Source organism: Pavona decussata, unplaced genomic scaffold (assembly GCF_977016875.1).
Source record: "Pavona decussata unplaced genomic scaffold, jaPavDecu1.1 SCAFFOLD_51, whole genome shotgun sequence".
NCBI lineage: Eukaryota > Metazoa > Cnidaria > Anthozoa > Scleractinia > Agariciidae > Pavona > Pavona decussata.
In genome coordinates, this window is record NW_028145473.1 from 3,148,495 (window position 1) to 3,168,799 (window position 20,305).

Here is a 20,305-nt window from a genome sequence, read left to right on the forward strand (position 1 = left end):
CCAAACTTCAGGGTGACCAATTTAAATTTTCAAATCAGTTGATTAAACCATTTTTTCGCTTACCCTGCTAATGGCCAAGGTTCCACGGATAATATATTGGTAAATCTTTAGAAAAGATAACTTATTGACAACACAATACATTACTCACTATCCTTTATTTTTTCCACATGTCACTTACAGTAATATCTAACATCCTACGTTCAAATGTGATCGCTCAATTTTTAAGAATGTACAACTGTGCAATGAGAGATTTCAAGATAAACAAACGAAGTAAGAAACGAAGAATAATGTCGATTTCTTCGACTAATACCAGGCGTGGTTACCCTTGAACATAACCTGGGTTTTATATTGACTAACCAGGCCTCTTGTTTATAAAGGGAGGAAAACGTAAGGGGAACGGTGTTTGGTGATCGCACATAATGCGTCCGAATTTTTCGTCAGGTTCGCGTCTTAGTATTTGCATGAATTTTCTTTCGTAGTTTGTGACATATTCCCTTCATTGTGTTTGCTGTACTTGATTCAGCTCCTTCAGCAGTAAAGCTTGGAGGAATAATTGTGGTTTTTCCCCAACTCCCCCCCCCCCCCAAAAAAAAATGAATAAATAGATAAAATAAAATAAAATAAAATAAAAAAAAGCTTGAGGGGATTATACCTGTACAAGAAATGAGAAGGCTACAGACGGGTTAACCCGTCAATCTTCTAAGGTGAAACAACAAATCCACATTTCGATTCATTTACTATTTATCTAATGCTTAGTGTCATTGCTAGTTTTTGCAAGTTCGTACTCAAGTCTTTCTTTAATCGCGAGGTTGTGAAGTTTCTCCAAGCATTCTACCGAGGCTCTATGCTGAGAAAAAGTATTTGGGTAAAGTGTGCATTGCCCTGAGTAACGAAATGAGTAGTGACGCACAGGTTTCACGCCACCCATTTTTTCTACCAGCAGGCCAATGTAAACATCTTCCAGTTTGAAAGGCTTCTTGCTGATATCAAACATTTCCACTAACTTGTGGACCATGTCTGATGATAACACATACGCTGGACCATTGCAGAAGCCCGGATATGTAGTTCTGTTGTACTCTTCCACAGATACTCCATACTTTCCTCTTCGAAAAGGTCGGCCGTACCGGCACGCTCCCGTGTAAAGTTTTGTTTTAGGTGTATCAGGCTTTCGTAGATATTCCATCAGCAAATAAGGATTAATAAATACATCATCATCCGCCTTGAGTAGGTACTGAAAATCGCAGTATTTTGATGCCCATTCCAGACCCATCTGCGTCTTTAAGGTAAGATTATTATAATGCTCTTTTTGAGCTCCTCGTATTAGATCTCTGTGCATCATTCCCTCAGCTTCCAAGTATTCATTCTGTACGCTGTCATGTGGGGTCTGACCGAGAAGAAACACTGTCTTCCATCTCGTCTTCATGGATGGATCTGGTGCCCATGTTTTGCGAATGACTAATCTTCTATCAAATGAAGCAGGCCTGGTAAACACCATAATCAATAGAAATACCTTTTTTGTGCATCGTTCTCGTGATATTAAATATGTCTTATGTGGAAGAGCTTGTTTTTTGTTTGTTGACGGAGTCAGGGCTTCCACTTTTAAATCCAGGGAATTATTGTTTTTGTTGAGCAATCCCTTCTCTGAGGCTTTCTGGTTTTTCAGATCCTTGACAGCTCTCAGATACGGGTCCTTGCTCACCAATGCTTTCAAAATGATGGTAAACAAAACCCCGCTTAGCAGCAAAAGACTGATAATAAACTTTCTCCGCTTTACAGCCCTTATTGGTGTGATAAATTGTGCCAGACTCCTTAAGGACATCTTTGAGGGAGGCTTTGATAGGTTCACTTTCAGAAGAGCTGAAAAGAGAGTAACGAAAGAATAAGTTGATTTCATTGTATTAAATTCCTGTTTCCGGCAGATATTAAAGTATATTATTTTAAAGAACTAACATACTTCTCAGAGTAATCACCTCCGAAAATACCGACACCTAGAAAGTAAAGATGACATTTAATGCTTCAGGATTTAATAATTATAATAATTACTATAATAATAAAAATAATAATAATAATAATAATAATAATAATAATAATAATAATTACAAACCTCTATATCGATATATTCGGTAGCGCTTCACAATATTGTTAAAATAAAATTATGTTTAGAGCAACTAAGAACGCAAGAAACTATTAACACGACAAGCCCATTCAATCAAAGGCAGCGATTATCTAGTCAATAAACATTTTAAAAGACAACACATGACTAAAAATCTATTTAAAGGCTAAATTAAACGAGGGCCTCAAACACGACCATTTAACTATTTCAAAGTTACTCCACTCCCTACTAGTGGTATAGCGAGCTGTGTACTGGTACGAGACAAATTAAAAAAAAGCAAGCTTTGCTCAGTATTGTGGAAAGCGTGTGTCAAAATATACAGGCTAAGAAATCTTTATACTAACGATCGTAAAAGGGTAACCAACGTGCCAGTCGTGAACATTTCTAACGTTTGTAACACCCAGAACACTGAAATCACAACATGCTAAAAAAAAAATCCCAAACAGAGTAGCTCTTATCCGATATTTCATTTGATATTTACACAAAAGAGCGAAGCCCAAACAAGCAAACAAGTACGTATTGCAAGTAGACTTTCTCAAAGTCCGTTTTCGTTGAGTCCATGTAGTCAGGAGAAAAACACGTCCCCTCGCGCGTGCTCTCACAGTTCTTCACCTTAAGAAGTCGACTTGTGGGAAGTCGTATATTTCAACTAACGATGTACGGCCGTCATCGCCCACAATGCCGCGACATATCCGGGACTTTTGTTACGCTCGCTGGCGCTAAATTTGAAATCTCATCACACAAAGCGCACAAAACAATAAAGAAAGTTGGCAGAAAATACGAAGTAGCGCTTCTAAATTCTTCTTTTATGAGCGTTCTGTTCCGTTTACCAGTTACTATTCATATGGCTTTTGTAGAAGAGATGTTAATAAAGCAAATGTGACCTTCGATATATTTGTAGCTGCTTTAGAAGTATTATTATTTCGTGCTTCAAAAGTAGCTATTTCGGCATTCCGTTTGTATGGGACTAACACTTTTGGACGAAATTTTTGAAGAAATAAGGGGTAAGCACGAAACTATTCATATGGTTATTTTTGTTTGACATGTGAAGATTCCACAGCTGAGTTTTCTCAGGAATCCGACGGTTAGAAGTATTATTTTTTCCTGTTTTTCCGAGACCTACCCCCACAATTCTGAACTTGCTTGCGAGTTCAACCTTTTCGGTACTCCCACAGGAGTCGAGCTATCGTTTTAAACTTACCGCGAAAGTTCTAATAAATTCATAGCTCCGCCTCCACAAACAATAGTGGGCAAGTCATTGTAATTAAGCATTGAAATGGCGTGTGCCTCGCATGAAAGTCACTGAAATAGAACTTTAATTACGTAATAACCGGTCACCTGCGCTGCATGCTACTAAATTTCATGACATTTCCTTGATTACTGCAATCACTATGACCCTTCAGTAGTCATATTGACCACGTGCTGACTAGCTTGAGAGTACAACTCTCTTTAATAAATACGATCGCCTTTACAATGCAAAAAAAAAAAAAAACTTTCAAAGGCTTTGTTCAAACAAAAGCATTATTTAAATAAGAATACACTGACGCGGGGTACTTTAAATGTTTACCGCTTCAATAGAGTCTATACAGAAGTATTGTAGTAGATTAGAGAGCCATACTATTCTCCTTCGGAAAATTACCCGTCAGTCTTACTTAGGGCCGGGTCGCACTAGAGCCAATTTCGTTTACTTAAGTGATACTCTTTCAACACGTACTGCAAAATAAGTGCGACCTCACGTTTCCAAAACTCTCCAATTTTTCGCGGATTGCAAAAATTTCGCCAATCTTCAAAGACGCCGAAGTGCTGCCTCGGAGGCGACCAAATTTTGGCAAAGTGGCCAATTTTGTTTGTATAGCAATTAAGCTGCCATTCACTGTAGCGAAACGAGTGCTAGCAGCACTCCTGACCCAGTAGAGCGGAGCAAGAAAGGCAAAAAAGGAAAGTACGACACCTGGTCCCAAGCTAAGCAACGACTGCTTGTTCAGTTGTGGGCCGAAAACCACGAGTGGCAAGAGAACAGAGAGTCACGAACGGCGTGGATTAAAATCTGCGACGATTTAAACGCTCGCATGAAATTAAGTGTATGAAGAAAATCAAGTATTTAATAGAACGTTACAAAGAAGCAAAGGAATGGAACAGTAAGCAGACTGGAGGGTTGAAGAAGAAAAGCATGTTTTACGACGAAATTGATGCAGTCCTGGGTTGCCGAGACATTGTCACGTTAACCAATGTGTCCATTCTCTTGCACGAAAATGTTTTGTTTTTCCTAATGTAACAGGAGAAGAAGGGTCACTTTCCCCAGCGGGTTATGACTGATGTTGCTGTCAATCAAAGACGTTTTGGAACTGCAAATTTCCGTAGTGGGGTCCGTAGTGCGACCAAGACTAAAAATTGGAAGTTCAAAAATGTCTGCCAAAAAATTTGACCGCCAAAAATTAGAAGATACAAAAATTCGCTTAGTGCGACCCGGCCCTTACTTTGCTACAAACTGAACTAAAAGTCCGTTTGAAATCAGCCTGGTTTACAAACAAACTTTGAGCAAATTGCACCCATACGGAATTTAAATATTTCAGGATTTGATTCATTGTACAAAAAAGTAATGGAGAAAGTGAAAGCACATAATATCAATAATAATTATATAATTTCGAGTGATGCGAATCTTTTTATTTATTTATTTATTGTTAATATTCGAGATTTCGCCGGCTCTACTTATTTTTAAGAGTGAATGTCAAAATTCAATAAACATCAATTGATGTTTATTGAAATTTGATCGGCGTTCGTGGCAAAGTGCTGCTAGATCCTTAAGATTTAAAACCTTAAACCTAAAAATCAATGACTGAACTGTCTTTTGTTTAAATATTAGAGGATTTGAGCCACTACCGGTAAGCTTTTTTCCTCGCTGAGTTGGGATTATTTTAGTCTTTTGCGTGATTTAGAAAAGTTAGATATATTTCATCCGTGCTCAGTTCGCTCATAAACGAGCAGAGATGAAAATAATTGCTCTGTTTTGACCGAGGAAGAAGCCGAGTGTATTCAACTATCCTTGGAAAGATTCACAGCTATGTAAATGTCTGTGTAGCGAGAAGCTGAAAAGTGTAAAATTTCGAGTTCTCGCGAGGTGAAATCCGAGCTTCCGGTAGGGTGACCGTTTTTCGTGGTTTTCTGCCGTTATATGGAATATTTCGAACTCTATATCCTTCAGTTACTTACCTAGGCCTTCAAACTGACAAAGTATGAGCAAAATTTATTTTTTGACCGTGACTACGATTTCTTTGATTTTTACTGACAATCACTCTTAAACAGTTCAAGTTTCAATTTTGGCAGTGAGAGTCGAGCGAGAACAAAAAGGTAATGTGAAATGTGACAGGACAATTTATTATACATAAGTAATAATAATATTTTGAGTGACGTATTTTATTAAAATTGCTTGGATTTCACTAAGACAACTCCATTTAATTTAATAAGTTCGCAACCATGGTTACGGAGATAATCCCTTGTGACTGTCCCTTGTGTACGTTGATAACAAAAGAATAATATATCTCAGTTGCCTCTCAGTAATGGTACAAGATTATCCTATTAGTTATTAAGGCACAGTTTGCACTGAGAATTTACACTGAAAAATCTGTTTTTTGACCTAAAACACCTCAAGAAATATATGATCCAGTAAATCCACTTTGCACTGCATTTCTTGGTTCACGGCTTTTTTAATAAATGTAACAACGCAATCAAAACGCAAATAGATTTACATTCAAGTCGTCGAACATTATTAGAATTTTCTTCAAAAGGTATTACATATGATTTTCTTGTGTACTAAAAGTTTATTCAAAAATCTAACAAGAAAAAAGAAACAAAAGAGACAGGTATCGAGAGCTTATCTAGGCGGGCCAGACTTACCACAAGGTTTTCCTCGCTCCTGTGGCGTCACTGCGAGGCATCATTAGCAGACTTAGAAGTCAAAGACAACCGTGGCTTCTTTTGTCTTGTGTTTATGCTTAGTATTATGTCACGTTTCCCCCTAGCGAGGATGTCATCAGAAGAATCATTCTTTTCCGGTGTTCATAGTACCTATGGTCATGCTATGTCATTATCGTTTGTGGTTAACGATTTCAGACCAAACAAATGTGCTTAGTAGTCCGGCACTGGAAAACTGATCGTTGAAGAGCTTGTGATCTTCATATCTCTACTAACCAGTGGCTGGCGAAAGCGCCTTTTAATCCATGGCGCCATATATTTAGAATTTTCAACAATTCAATTTTCTTTGGGGCTCCTAATGGAGAACGCAGTTTAGTTTAGGCGCACGCTAATCTCAAACCGCGCCATAACTCTTTTCTAACTGAAGTACAATAATTGGCTTTGATTGATTCTGAAACATTCAGATGCACAAGTTTAGGACATCCAGGAATAACATTAAGCGAATCTATGTTAAAAACATCCCCTCTACCCACATTCATAAAAAAAAACAGATATGAAAAGTACTTATATCGCAGCCAAAAGGAAGACAGCCAGGGCTCTGCAATCTAACGTTTTAGGTTAAGTGAGGACTTACCACTTGTATGCTTTAAGGTAAATGGCCGACTCTGTTGAATGAATGAAACGATTTATCAAGCCCGATAGTGGCTATACAAAACCACACATAAGACAGTTCGTTCCTACGTGGTTTGCCGTCTTCAACTGCTGTCTATCTGTTTTCTTTTTAGAATATTCAAATGAGGGGCCTCAAGACATCCTGTCATTCTCCCTTACCACGGTAATTTAAAATTTTTATGTAGGCCCGGTAACGTAAACTAATTGAAACTTCTGGAAATAGCACCTTAAAATTGGTAAAAAGGCCAACTATGAAAGTCTTGTCTGTTAATAAAATAGCGAATATATAATTCTTTGTAATGGTTTGCCCGTGTTCATACAAACGTCCCGCAAATAAATGTGAATTTACAGCACTATTTCTTCGCTATTTCAAAAGACAAGACTATCAAACTTGGCCGGTTTACTAATTTTAAGCTGCATTTTTCAGCAGTGTCAATTGTTTGAGGTTATCTGGCCTACATAATTTGTTTTTTTTTTAAATTACCATTCACGTGTCGTCTATAAATTTACATGTGCAGGTTTTAATACCTGTAACATCGGGGAAACATCCCGACACTTCTCGGTACGCGTGCGCGAGCATTTGAAAAGAGATAGGACCTCTCATGTCTTCCAGTATTTGACCCAATCTAAGGAATGTCGTAGACATTGTTCCGAGACTTGCTTTTCAGTGCTGGATACGACACCCAATCGCTATCAGTTGTTAGTATAAAGCTACTAGCGTTCTATTACGAATGCCGTTCTCTGATTGGCTTGAACGCTACTCGCTATCTATTCTGTGATGGATAGTGAGTAGCGGTTGTCAACAAAATTCAGCCCGCTTTTTCGCGTTTTCGAGGCGTCTGTGAGGAGAGTTTGGATGATTTACTTCTTAAATTTTGGACAACTTGTAGATTTTTACTAAAGCAATTAGATTATTCGCTCTCGATTTCTATGCGTGATAGCTGATTCGAGCTGCGCTCTCATCTATTACGCGATAGAAATCTTGAGCTCATAATATAATTGTTAATTATTATTAAAAGAAGCTGCTCATATCCGCCTGGAAAATCCTAGTCTAAATAAGCAGTTAAAACACGCCGAACTGACACTAATGTTTTAGTTTGATTTTGATTTTGATTTCATTTCTTTTTGTATTTTTTTCCTTAGTTTTATTCTTGGTTTTACTTATTCGGTGTTTGTTTATGCTGCAGGCGCGCGTGCTGACCTAGATATCAAAATGTAACGATCAAATTTGCTCTTACTTACAATCTACAATCTCCACCATCAGTTTTATAAATTCTGCTTCCACCCATTTTTGTAACTGCACAGGGGTAGTGGCCAACACAAAAGCCTTGCTCCTTTGGCCACTACGCACCGAGTCTTCCCTAGAAGGTAAAACCTCTTAAATATAATGCTCTGCGTGTTTATTTTCTTACCATAAAATTATATTGTATTTCGAATAAGTGTGAATAAAAATTGAATTTAATTTAATTTAATTACTGACGACATTGTAGCATTTACGTATTTCAAACTTGTAACTTAAACATTACTTTAAATTTAAATTCACATTGTAAGGAACACATCGATGGTCGATCAAAACATGTCTTGCAAACTCAGAAACGTTGTCAATTTTCTCCGTGATAAAGGCTCTATTGTCCATTATATAGCACTGCCAGGCATAGAAAAAAAAACAACAGTTACTGCATAGAATTCATCCTCGAAGACCCAGTGGCAGTTAGTCGGGTGAAAGGGATTTTCATAGGCGAATATACAACTTTCGCCCACAAAAATCCTTTCCACTCGACTAACTGCCCCTGGGTCTCCGACGAACAAAACTGATTGCAGGGCTGACACTACGACAAAGGGCTTATTTGTTTGGGCCTGGTTTATTTAACATAAAGTGACGTCTGGCACGTGCATTACTACTACAAGAGATCCAGCAACGAAACGTATTCAGAAACAGTTTATTTTCCGTCGTGTGGTCCCCTGCATCCAAACGTAAAACACGCCTATATGAAACAGTACTAGGTAAAGGCACTAAAACAGGGACCATGGTTACCATGCGTGTATGCTTTCCTACACAACAGTATGGATCCACATGAAACTGTTCTCTATGGCCCTTCAACATCAAACCAGGTATGCTATTATTCTGTTTGAAATACATGGACCTTTACTATTGTGGAGAATGCTGCAAACAGCCTTTCCTGCCTTACCTAGTCTTACCTGTATCTGGGGGCATGCACCTTGTGAAGGTCATAAAGCCCCCTCCACCTTTCCCTTAAAAAATTGTGTCTACACCCCTGTGAGTAAAATATAAAATGAGACCAAGCGGTAATTTTAATTCAAATATCTTTTTTAGATTGAGATATGGTGGAAGGAGTTGCATGAGAGAATGGAAAAATATTTTAAAGTTCATATGAGTTGGCTGAAAGACCAACGCCATTACAAACAACGCGTATCATTGTTAAACATTAAAGATCAAACATTGTAACCTTAGCTTGCAACTAGTTGCCTTTTAAAAACCTGATTACAGAGCATATATTTTACAGTGCTGCTGATAGCGTAAGTAGACACAGGTGGTCCAAATTTATCAAACTGTTCCGGTTGAGTCTTTATAGAATCAAGTAACTACATTCTGAGCCGAGTAGGGAACCATGCTAAGTCAGTGACAATCTCTCTTTGTTGGCACTTTCAAGAAGGTACTTGATCAAACGTCCCAAGGAGAGGATAGATCTAGGTTTTCCTGTAAAATCGACTTCTCACCCCATCACGTAGTTTACATTGACGGATGCGTTCTTGAGATTATATTGACGGCCAGTTTGTATCTTTGTTCCAAAAAATATTATGGGAGTTAGCATCATCTGTACTAAAACTCTTCAAGGACATGTTAATCAATCTTGAAAGAGAATATTTCTTCCCCTTCTGAAAATGGTATATTACTTTCATTTTAACTTGGAATAAACCTTTACTAAGAGAAATTCTAAAATTTGTAGAGACCAGTGTACCGACGAAGTTCAAAGGTTTAATTCAAACATCTGAGAGCTTCGGCGGACAAAACAGAGAGCATAAGTGTTACGTCCGTTTGTTTGTCATCTTAATGTTTGGTATTATTTCCTCCAGTTTTCATCGCATCCCCATGCATTTTGCTGAGGTTAAATGTTAAGCAAAAGCGTTCGGGAAAAGTTTCCAACGTCTGTTGTGACGAAACGATCCGCGATCCTTGGCCTTTACATCACCCATTTTTTCAATCCCCATACCAATGAAAACATCTTCCATTTTGAAAGGCTCCTTCTTGACATCAAACATTTCCACTAACTTGTGGACTAGGTCTGGTGATAACAGATATGCTCCGAGACAGTAATCTGGATAACTTGTTTTGGATACTTCATACTTCCCTTTGCGACGAGGAATCCCGTCATGCTGACACTTTCCCGTGTAAAGTTTTGTTTTAGGTGTGACAGACTTTTGTAGATTAAGTCCGTCAACAAATACAGATTAACAAACACATCATCAGCAGCCTTGAGTAAGTACTGAAAATCGCAGTATTTTGATGCCCATTCCAGTCCCATCTGCGTCTTCAAGGTAAGATTATAATAATGCTCCCTTTGAGCTCCTCGTATTAGATCTCTGTGCATCATTCTCTCAGCTTCCAAGTGCTCATCATTCTGGACGCTGTTACCTGTGACTTGACCGAGAAGAAATACTGTCTTCCATCTTGTGTCATCTTGTCTTCATTGATGGATCAGTTCCCCATGTTTTGCGAATAACTGATCTTCTATCAAATGAAGCTTTGGTACCATAATCAAAATAAATACCTTTTGGGTGCATCGTTCTCGAGATGTTAAATATGTCTTATGTAGAAGGGCCTGTTCTTTTCTTGGTGACGCTGTCAAAGCTTTCATTTTTTAAAGCCAGAGAATTGTTGTTTTTGTTGAATAATCCCTTCTGTAAGACTTTCTGGTCTTGCAAATCCTTGACAGCTGTCATATACGGGTCCTTACTCACCAATACTTTAAAAAATGATGGTAAAAAAAACCCCGCTTAGCAGCAACAGACTGATAATGAACTTTCTCCGCTTTACAGTCCTCATTGGTGTGTGGATAAGTTGTGCCAGACTCCTTAAGGACATCTTTGAGGAAGGCTTTAATAGGTTGTCTTTCAAAAGAGCTGGAAGAAGAGTGACGAAAAAATAAGTTGGTTTCAGTTTAATTACTGTTGGCAGATATTAAAGTATACTTATTTAAAATAACCGACATACTGTTTACTTCTCAGAGTAATCACCTCCAGAAAATTAAATAGCGACAGTCGTAAAGTAATGATAGCATTCTGGTTCAGGATGTGAAAAGAGTTCGAACTGAGTATTAACTGCTTGCATTTCTACTTGTGGTTGAAATAGCAAGTTGTCAGCTGTTAAGAGACGACAAAAAAAGCAAAATCAAAACCAACCAAACTTAATTCAGTATTGTGCAAAGCGTTTTTCAAAGCATGCGGGCTAATAAAATCTTGATATTAAGGTATTTTAAACGATCGTAAATGGCCACCATAATTCAGAAGTAAACGGGAACTAAAGCTGTGATAACGAATATGTGAAAGTCGTTGTCATTGGTTCCGTCAAAGGCTGTTCTCGACAAGGCTGGGTTGCGAACGATTACCCAGAAATTTTTTGCAAGAGGTGCCTTTAAAATGGCCAGTTCCGTCAAATCGTAATAAGGCTCTTAACCTGGCTCGCATTAAATGTAAAATTTGTTTAAGGAAAAAAGTATTTATCCAAAATTAGCTCAAGATATAGCTCAAGATATAGTACTGGTGTACCTGTGTTGTAAGTTAAGGTAAATGTCGAGTCGCAAATAAAAGAGGTGTTGGAATTAGAGTATGGCAGCGCTAGTGCTTGTCTTTGTGTTTGCATTTTTCTAGGAAAGGCGCTTTCTTAGCTATAGGAAGAACTTTCATGATACATCAAAAAAAACGAGGCGTCTTTAATAATTCTTACATTTTATTCCTTACCAAAACTACAATGATTACTCAGAAGTCCAGTGTTAATTTTAAAACGTTCATGATGAGATCATGATTAGAGAGCTCTCTTCTCTCGACGAAACGAAGTCAAATAAATTTAATCAATTTATTTCATGCACGGTTAAGAATTTAACCGCCGTCCACAACAATAATTGTGAAACAGTTGAATCAACGTATGCTCTTATGCTGGAAATATGCTAGAGAAATGAAAAGGCGACCTTTCTAATAGGGGTAAAGGAAGGACAAGTCATCAAAACAGTGAATAATTGAAAGTTATCGTTAGAAGTTTTTCAAACTTCTCTGTGATTGTTTATTAGTAAGTCTTATTTCATAAAAAGCAGTACAAAGTATAGGTCACGGTGCCCGGGAAAGAGGTACGATCCACTCAAGAAACCTTAACCAGTTCTTGCCATGTCCGGTGGCAACAAAAATAAAGCACAACTTAGAAAAACTTTTAAGATGGAAGGTATGACATATAAGGAGCAATTATGAAAATTTTTTTATTACAGGAAAGCTCAATATGAAGCAGAATTGACCCAAAACGTTACATGCGTGCGTGTTCAGTCAGTTCCATTATTTTATGCATGTGGGTGGTGAGCAAGCTTGTATTTCTCGCTACAACTAATTTTCTGTCGTCAATTTTCTAAATTGAACACAATAATGGCTAAGTTAGAATAACGACTTAAAAAAGATGGTTTACGGTGTCGTTTAGGAAAAATTAAAATATCTATTTAGAAAATTATTGTAGGAAAATATTATATTTTATTTGATAGTATTGTCCTCGTTATGTTTAAAGATTTTTTTTAAGAATCTGCCAGAAATGTGAGCTTACCCACCACACGTGGGCATAAAATAGTGATACTGATAACACGCGCGTAAGAAACGTTTGGGTCAACACTACTTCATGCTGTGCTTCCTCAAGAAATTCATCTTAAATTGCAGCTTGTGCGTCATACATTCTATGTATATTGTTTTTCCAAGTTCTACTTTAACTGTGTAATTTCTGTTGCCACCAAACATGGCAGAATGGACTTATATTTGAAAGAGAATATTGCAAGCAATTATGGGGTAACTTAAGTGATCATAGCTCTTTCACGGGCACGGTGACCCATTTTTTTTTTATTACATTTAAAAAACAAACAAACATGTATTTTGTTGTAAAAACAATAACAGATAGTTTGAGACAAATTTTACAATCAATTTTATTTCGTGGCAACCACCTTTAACGTGCCCCAAACCCCTAAAGTTTTCTTCTAAATATCACCCTATATCCAGGGAGTATCGGAGCCTCGCCAGTTGCTTTAAAATGACTCTGTTTGTAACTGACGATAAAATATTGTGATTTTGGCGAGAAAGAGGTTATTGTTAATCATCGTGGTAGATACAATAACAATAAGTGTATTATCGTTTGTCTCACGATGTAGTCACTTTTGAGATGTAAATCGCGACGTTTCGACTTCTTACTGCTAGCCTTCATCAGCGATGAGGTCGACTGGTCACGCGGCACCATTTATATCGCGATGGTCAGCTGTGGTTGGTGCTTGAGGGAGCAACTTCTCGCCGGAACAGTGAGGATCGAAATGCACCAACCACAGCCAACCATCTTGATATAAATGGTTCAGTCGAAACGTCGCGACTTACATCTCAAAAGTGACTACATCGTGAGACAAAAGATATACACTTATTTTTATTGTGATTTTGTTTGGATCCTTCATCTGACATCAACGTCTAAATGCTATGAACCTTGCCTCGAGATGACCAGTAAAGTTGAGATCCTAACTTTGAATTTTCATACACAAAAATAGAAAAAAACATAGAAAGCAATGAAACTGAGAGCCAGGGGTGGGTACCGGGTGGGAAGAAGCACCACTTTATAGAGGGTTACACTGAGGGTAAGGTTGGGGAGGGGGGGTGGTCATATATAATACAGACCTGTTTTTAAAAAATGTTGGAACGTGAAAGGGTAAGGGATTGAACCTTCCGCTGTGTGTAATTATAATTGTGTTTCTCACCCAAAAAGAAAGATTAAACATGGTCAAGAATGCGGCTACGATCTACTTCCTTTTATGAATGCTTTCCTTACATATTTAACAATTATTCCACGAGCGCGCATTGGATATGAGATGATAGATAGCCAACGAGGCGCATAGCGCCAAGTTGGCTATAATCATCACATATCCAACAAGCGCAAGTGGAATAATTGTTTCATTGAAAACAATCAAGAAATATTGCTAGATCTTACTGATTTCGCTCTGCAAGAACAACCAGAAGGCAATTTTAATAGTCGCCATTTCTCGGCCATGGTATAATGGCTCATATACCATGGCCGCTAAGCCAATCAAATCCTTCAAATTGCATTATACAATGACTCAGTTTTTAATAAATCGGGTTACACCTGAATACGTCAAGCGTTGCCATGCAAAGTACACAGCACCGTCTCTTAGTTTTTACCAACCATGCCATCCAACTGTGTCGATTAATTTAAATATCAGGTTTAACTTTACATGTAATCCACTTTACCATTCATTTTCTTTGTAAGCTTATAATACCTGTTAATTTAACAAAATAGAAAATCTAACTTGAGTGATGCTCAAACTGAACTACAAAAATTAACGAGAGTGAGGAACGTAATTTAAAGCGAAAAAAAAAAGAAAACAGTTTGGTTGTTTTGTATTGTTAACTATCCATGCAGCTTCGTTGTTCTAGTCTGCTGCTGTTTATATGTACCAAGCATACACATCAACGCAAGTGGTACCAGTGTTGAATGCGTCCCAACAAGTCCTGCCCATACCAGACCTCCAACTCCTGGCCACGTGACAAAAACAATGGGTTTGAAAGATTGTGAAAGACCAATTGTGGGGATTTGATGCCAATCCCTTCAAAACTGTAAAAGTGCGGCTTCTGGCAAATAGCACGTTCACCGTAATTAGGAAATCCTTCCAAGTCTTGTGTCGGTGGCAAAAGGACTTCTTTGCGGGCGTTTGCTATCATTGTCATCAGCTTGTTAGAATAATCTGAATGCGTGCAGGTCCAATAGGAATCACCATCAATCGGGTTGCAGTGTATCGACCAATCTCGTCCCCAGAGCCCGCGCACGTTTTAGGCCAGCGGTGGCCACACGTCCACGAGCTCTGGGCTAATCAGAAACCGGAAGCAAGGATCCTGCTTCCGGTTTAAAGGGGGATACTGCTGACCGAATTGAAGACAGCCTCTGGTGAAGAGCATCGAAGGCCAAAAAAACGAGTGAAAAAGGTGACAACCTCCATCCCTCCCGTTTGCCAGTGATTGTCATTCATGTGAGATTTCCTTGAAAACAAAACAACCGAAACAAAGGCTGCGTAAAATCTGGGTTTGGTTTAAGGATTTTCGATGATTTGCCTCTCTCAACCACGACAAATGACAAATTCATTTTGCACATTTTAAGGTCGTAAAAACCCAAACATTTTCCATAGACAGGGGCAAAAAAAAAAACAACACATATATAGGCTATGGCAATTAGAAACCATTTGTTGTACTATACTCATTTGGAATTAAATTAAGGGGGGGGGGGGGGGTCTACCTGAAAGCCGTTTTCACGCCGCTTAAAATCGGTTCAACGGAAATATCTCGTTCGCGTTTCAAGCCGATACAAAAACCCTATGCTCATTACACAAATCAATGTTTTGGGGTGTTTTGTAAATTTGTGGGTGATTTTTAGGTATATTTGGGAGGTGATAGTTTTTCTCAAAAGAGTAGTAAAATTAAGAGAAATAAGAAATATTGAAGATTTAGTGAAGTTTTAAAATTAGAATTTGTAGTTATAGACGGATATCAAGTAAGTCCACTAGGAACCCGGGGTGCTCTTGCGTGGGTATCAACTGTCTGTTAGTGTTCCAAAAATCATTTTCTTTCTTCTATCCATTCTCAAAACCTCTTCAAATTTCACTCAAATTCGGGTGTACCCACGCCTTAAGCTTGTTTTCGCCTGTAAATGTAGTTTTTAAAACTTTAAAATGGGGGTGAATATACGCAGTCTACGCAGTATCAGATAGCCAAGTTTTTTCATGACACCGTGGTAAAGTTTATAGCCAAACGAAAATAGAGCCTGTTCGGAGGTTATATAAGCCTTAACCCGAACTAACTAAAACAGGGTAAAGATTTTCAAACAACATTCGAGAAACTTCAGCAAGATACCGTTCCTAACCTGATTGCCGTCGACGACAAATATCAGCAATTGTTTACAAATGTAAGCTTATTTTTTTCCGCCGTGAAATTTACAAAAGATAGGTTTCACAAGATCAGTTTTTGCTTACCCAGATACCATGATCCCAGAATAAATACAATAAAATGGCAGAAGTACATTTAATAACAGGACACAACTCTGTAAACGTTAAACCGAAATAACCAGCAACTTGAAAATCTAAGCTTACCAGAAAGATCGCAATTTTTTTTTCAATTCACACACTCAGTGTATTAAAGCTTAAGATACTCATGCACCCGGAAAAAAAATATATTTTACCTGCACTCGATGTGGTTTATCAGTCCTATAAGCTGCAAACTTACAAAGCTCAAAAATGAACTGTTGTGTAAAGAGTGACAACGATCGCTATTCCGGCAAGCATTAATATTTTTGTCTTTCTGTCCGTCCGCTTTCTGAACCACTTTTTGCGCCAAGCATTCTTGAACACTCAGCTTTTAACGCAGTGGTGACAAAGGCCGTTGGTTTTCCCTGTATGTTTCTGCTGGGCTACTGAAAGAATGTCTGTTCCTGTTCAACCAAGTAATCTTCAATAAATTCTGCTCCAGTCAGATCAACTCGCAGACTCCGCGGTGCGAATGGATTACAAGTTTGCTTCTTTCAGTTCCTTCAACAGCACGAGAAAGGCTGTTAAACTCTTATCCGCTTTAAACAATGTTAAGAACGATTTTAAACGGTCATCATTGACTATGAACCACATTTCAGAGTCGATAATTAGAGGAGTTTTTCCGAAAATTGTCAGGTCCATCGCTAACTCGACCGTCGCAAGTGTCAACTGTCATTCAGCTTTGTCAAACGCTGCAACATATCGCAGAGGTTTTCGCGCCTTTTCCGTCTAGTCATGTGATTTGACTTGCTATCTTTTTCGTGCTTACTCACGGCAAAAAAAAATGGCGTGTGAAAATTTAGTTGCATTTCGATTCTATGGCGGTTTTTGCTTCGATATCTTTGACAGTCTATTTCATTTCTTGTTTTGAAACCTCCGATTCAAAGACACTTCCGGTAAAATGTATTAGCCAATCAGATTTCGATTTGCTGGATTTTGACATTGATTAGCCCAGAGGTCTTGCTTCCTTGGTGCTGACCAAAAGGAACGCAGCCTCTGGGAACGAGATTGTGTATCGACCCATTTTTATGAACAAGCTTCATGGTATTGACATGGCCAGTCTTGGTGACGTAGAAAGCACCGTAAGAATCATTTTTGCCTCCAAAGCAAACAGGATCTGCGTTGATTTTCTGCCAGTTGTCTAAAAGTGAAAATACTACATCAACCTCTATTTCCAAAAGCGAATAGGTATACCTTAGTTTTCCATTGTACAGGTATGAGTCGTGTTTTATTTGCTCATTCATTGCTATTTTATACTTTGAAAAAAGCTGAAAAGCAAGCATCACCATAACAAAGTTCTGCTTAAAACTTTTTATTTCAAACAGCAAATCTTATTATCATTCGATGCATTGTTTCTCCGTTTTCATTGGCCGAGAGCTCATCAAGCGGCCTACAAATAATTGCTTATAAATAATGGTTTGCTCATGTGCAATACTCTCTAACAGTGAGGACCTGCTAGGGGGGTCTGAATAATCCATTATCCTGGGTAACTTTTGGAAATAATCCGTACCCCAATTTTGTAAAAAGAAAAATATACCTCTAAAATAAAAATCTAACACAATCTATATATAATAATCCCAAATTAAAAAAAATTATGTTACATGAATAGCCTTACAATCAAGTACAAAACGTCTTGGGACAAATGTTACAAAGTCCTGCTAATTTTTAGTGTGGCTGACCAATGAAGCCATGTTTTTCGTTTAAAGCCCATCTTACTTATCCCACCCCTCCCCAGGAGACAATGTTGAAATACACAAGCCATTTTATTACACAGGCTCACCATTGTAAAAGGGTGGTGTTCTGTGGCGTGCCTAGGGAAACATCGTAAGTGCAAATTTATCCCAACCCTTTTGTAGTTGATTGTAGGTACTGTGTGTCAGGAATTCAAAAGATTGCATTTCCATACCCCTGATGAAACGTAGGGGGTGGTTACTTAGGCGGTGACCTTTCAACGCGTGTGTTCATGAAAGTGTTATGACCTATAATATACAGGCATCGCGGGCTCGGAATTTTGACCAAGAGACCTCACTGGAGATAAGCATGTGTCTTTCTTTTTATAGCTTTTATAACCTTTTAAGGACGGTGCCTACTAATACCGAAGTATTTTTGTGCGGCTTATGACTATGCGGGAAAAGCAGATCTTAGCAAGGCCTCTTGGAATCCAAAAAGAAAATTGGGGGTAACCACGCATTTTTTAGAGATAATTAAGCCATAATTTCTTTAAAAAGCGCCAAAATATAAAGGAATGTATGGGATTTTTTTCCTAAATTGAAGCTTAGTTATCTCTGAAAAATGCATGGTTACCCCCAATTTTCTTTTGAGATACCAAAAGCACTTGCTAAGTTCTACTTTCTCCGTATAGTTTTAAACCGCGCAAAATTATCCCTGTATTAGTGAGCACCACCCATAGGAAACCCGAGTATCTCGAGATGCGCAGAACGTATGCGCAGTAACAATAGTAGGCACCGTCCTTAATACAATTTTATGTAAAAATAGTCGATTCGATAATGACCGATAATAATCCATAATTTTGAAATGCAACACAAATAATCCATAATCTTTAAATTAGGTAGCCAATAATCCGTAATCCTAAAACCCTAACAGGGCCTCAACAATGTTTTGCTGCAAATTATATTCTGCGCATGCGTAATTGTAACCACGCTCTTGTGTGAAAATGGCAGATCGCTTCCCTGAGTTATGTAGAACACAGGTCACCAAAGCGTATGTGACAAAGGTTACCATGCAAGCGTGATTTAAGAGTTTGTATGGCGTTAAAATTAAATCGAAATTTAGACAACAATATTCCCACAAAACCCACAAACAATATAATAAAGTTTGAAAAAGCTTACCCGTTTTTTGAAGTGCTCTCCTTAAAAGCTCTTAAATGACAGGCCAAATTTCATTCAAATTCGACTTGTAGTTTCCCACCTTTCCATTAACATAATACAGTGATGCACGTGGACCAGCTGCTGAGAGATAAACCGCTCAAAACAGCGTTTGGAAGTACTGAGAAGCATTTAAAACACAGCAAAACACACCGGGTAAGCTTTTTCAGACTTATGAACGGTGCCTACTAATACCGAAGTATTTTTGTGCGGCTTATGACTATGCGGGAAAAGCAGATCTAAGCAAGGCCTATTGGAATCTAAAAAGAAAATTGGGGGTAACAACGCATTTTTCAGAGATAATTAAGCAACAATATCTCTAAAAAGTGCCAAAATATAAAGCGATGTATGGGATTTTTTCCTAAATTGAAGCTTAATTTTCTCTGAAAAATGCATGGTTACCCCCAATTTTCTTTTGAGATACCAAAAGCATTTGGTAAGTTCTGCTTCCTCCGAATAGTTTTAAACCGTGCAAAAATATTCCTGTATTAGTAGGCACCACCCATAGGAAACCCGAGTATCTCGCGATACGCAGAACGTATGCGCAGTAACAATAGTAGGCACCGTCCTTAATTATATTTTTTGTGGGTTTTGTGGCAATATTGTTGCCTAAATTTCGATTCAATTTTAAAGGGGAAATATCATGGGGTTTTTGATATCTTTTGTTAAAATGATGAAAAAAGACCTTCAATCACCTGCCAAATAATTCTAGAATAACGAGAGGAAAGGAATCAACTTAATTCATGAAAGAAACAACTTGTGATCTGTTCTAGCGCATTTTGGAAAGAAAAATGCGAGAACTTGAAAAACATTAGCCTAATATTTTTCAAGTTTCAATCCAAACCGGCCAACCCTGTCTCTGGCCAGAGGCGCTAATTGACAGTTTTATTGCACTGGGGTGATAATTTTTAACAAACTTGACAATTATTTCGTTGTTTCTGCTGACAGTCAAACATTTTTGGGGTTTGAAATGACAGCAAATTTTCGTGATACTTCCCCTTTAACGCCATACAAACTCTTATATCACGCTTGCATAGTAACCTGCGTCACATACGCTTTGGTGACCTGTGGGTAGAACAGTGAGAATACTAAAAAAGCAGGAAAAGTTGCCTAGCTCACTCGTGTCATCGAAAGACAAGTTGGCAATTCTCCTGAGGAAATTTTACGCTGAAGCCAGAAAAAAAACTCGTTGGTCGAATGATAAAACAATGATTAAACTCGGTTATCGAAAAATATCGTGATTTGTTAGTGTCTAGAAGATCACTTATTTTACTCAGCCTTCGGCTTCGGCAAATAACTGATCTTCTCGCTACTAACAAACAACGATACTTTGCTCAACCTCGTCCAATAATTGTTAAATATTTTAATCTGGCTACCAAGTGGGCAGAAAT

At 38.1% G+C, this 20,305-nt stretch overlaps 1 protein-coding gene and 2 pseudogenes across 1 annotated transcript; all 3 read right to left on the reverse strand.

Annotated features, from left to right (window-relative positions):
• Positions 1-12: 12 nt before the first annotated feature.
• LOC146481086 (beta-1,3-galactosyltransferase 1-like) lies at positions 13-6,790 on the reverse strand. The gene is made up of 2 exons (XM_085108582.1): positions 6,660-6,790; positions 13-1,857 (listed from the first exon to the last, which is right to left on the reverse strand). Exon 2 carries the CDS (start codon positions 1,817-1,819, stop codon positions 746-748), a length of 1,074 nt encoding a protein of 357 aa, XP_084964708.1. The 5' UTR covers positions 1,820-1,857; positions 6,660-6,790; the 3' UTR covers positions 13-745.
• Positions 6,791-9,832: 3,042 nt separating this feature from the next.
• On the reverse strand, positions 9,833-10,575 carry LOC146481087 (beta-1,3-galactosyltransferase 5-like; annotated as a pseudogene).
• A 3,828-nt stretch (positions 10,576-14,403) lies between these two features.
• The window catches only part of LOC146481088 (uncharacterized), a 45,086-nt pseudogene continuing 39,184 nt past the window's right edge, over positions 14,404-20,305 (reverse strand).

Excerpts from the sequence above, each read along its gene's own strand:
- LOC146481086 (XM_085108582.1), bottom strand. The coding sequence starts at position 1,819 with ATGTCCTTAAGGAGTCTGGCACAATTTATCACACCAATAAGGGCTGTA.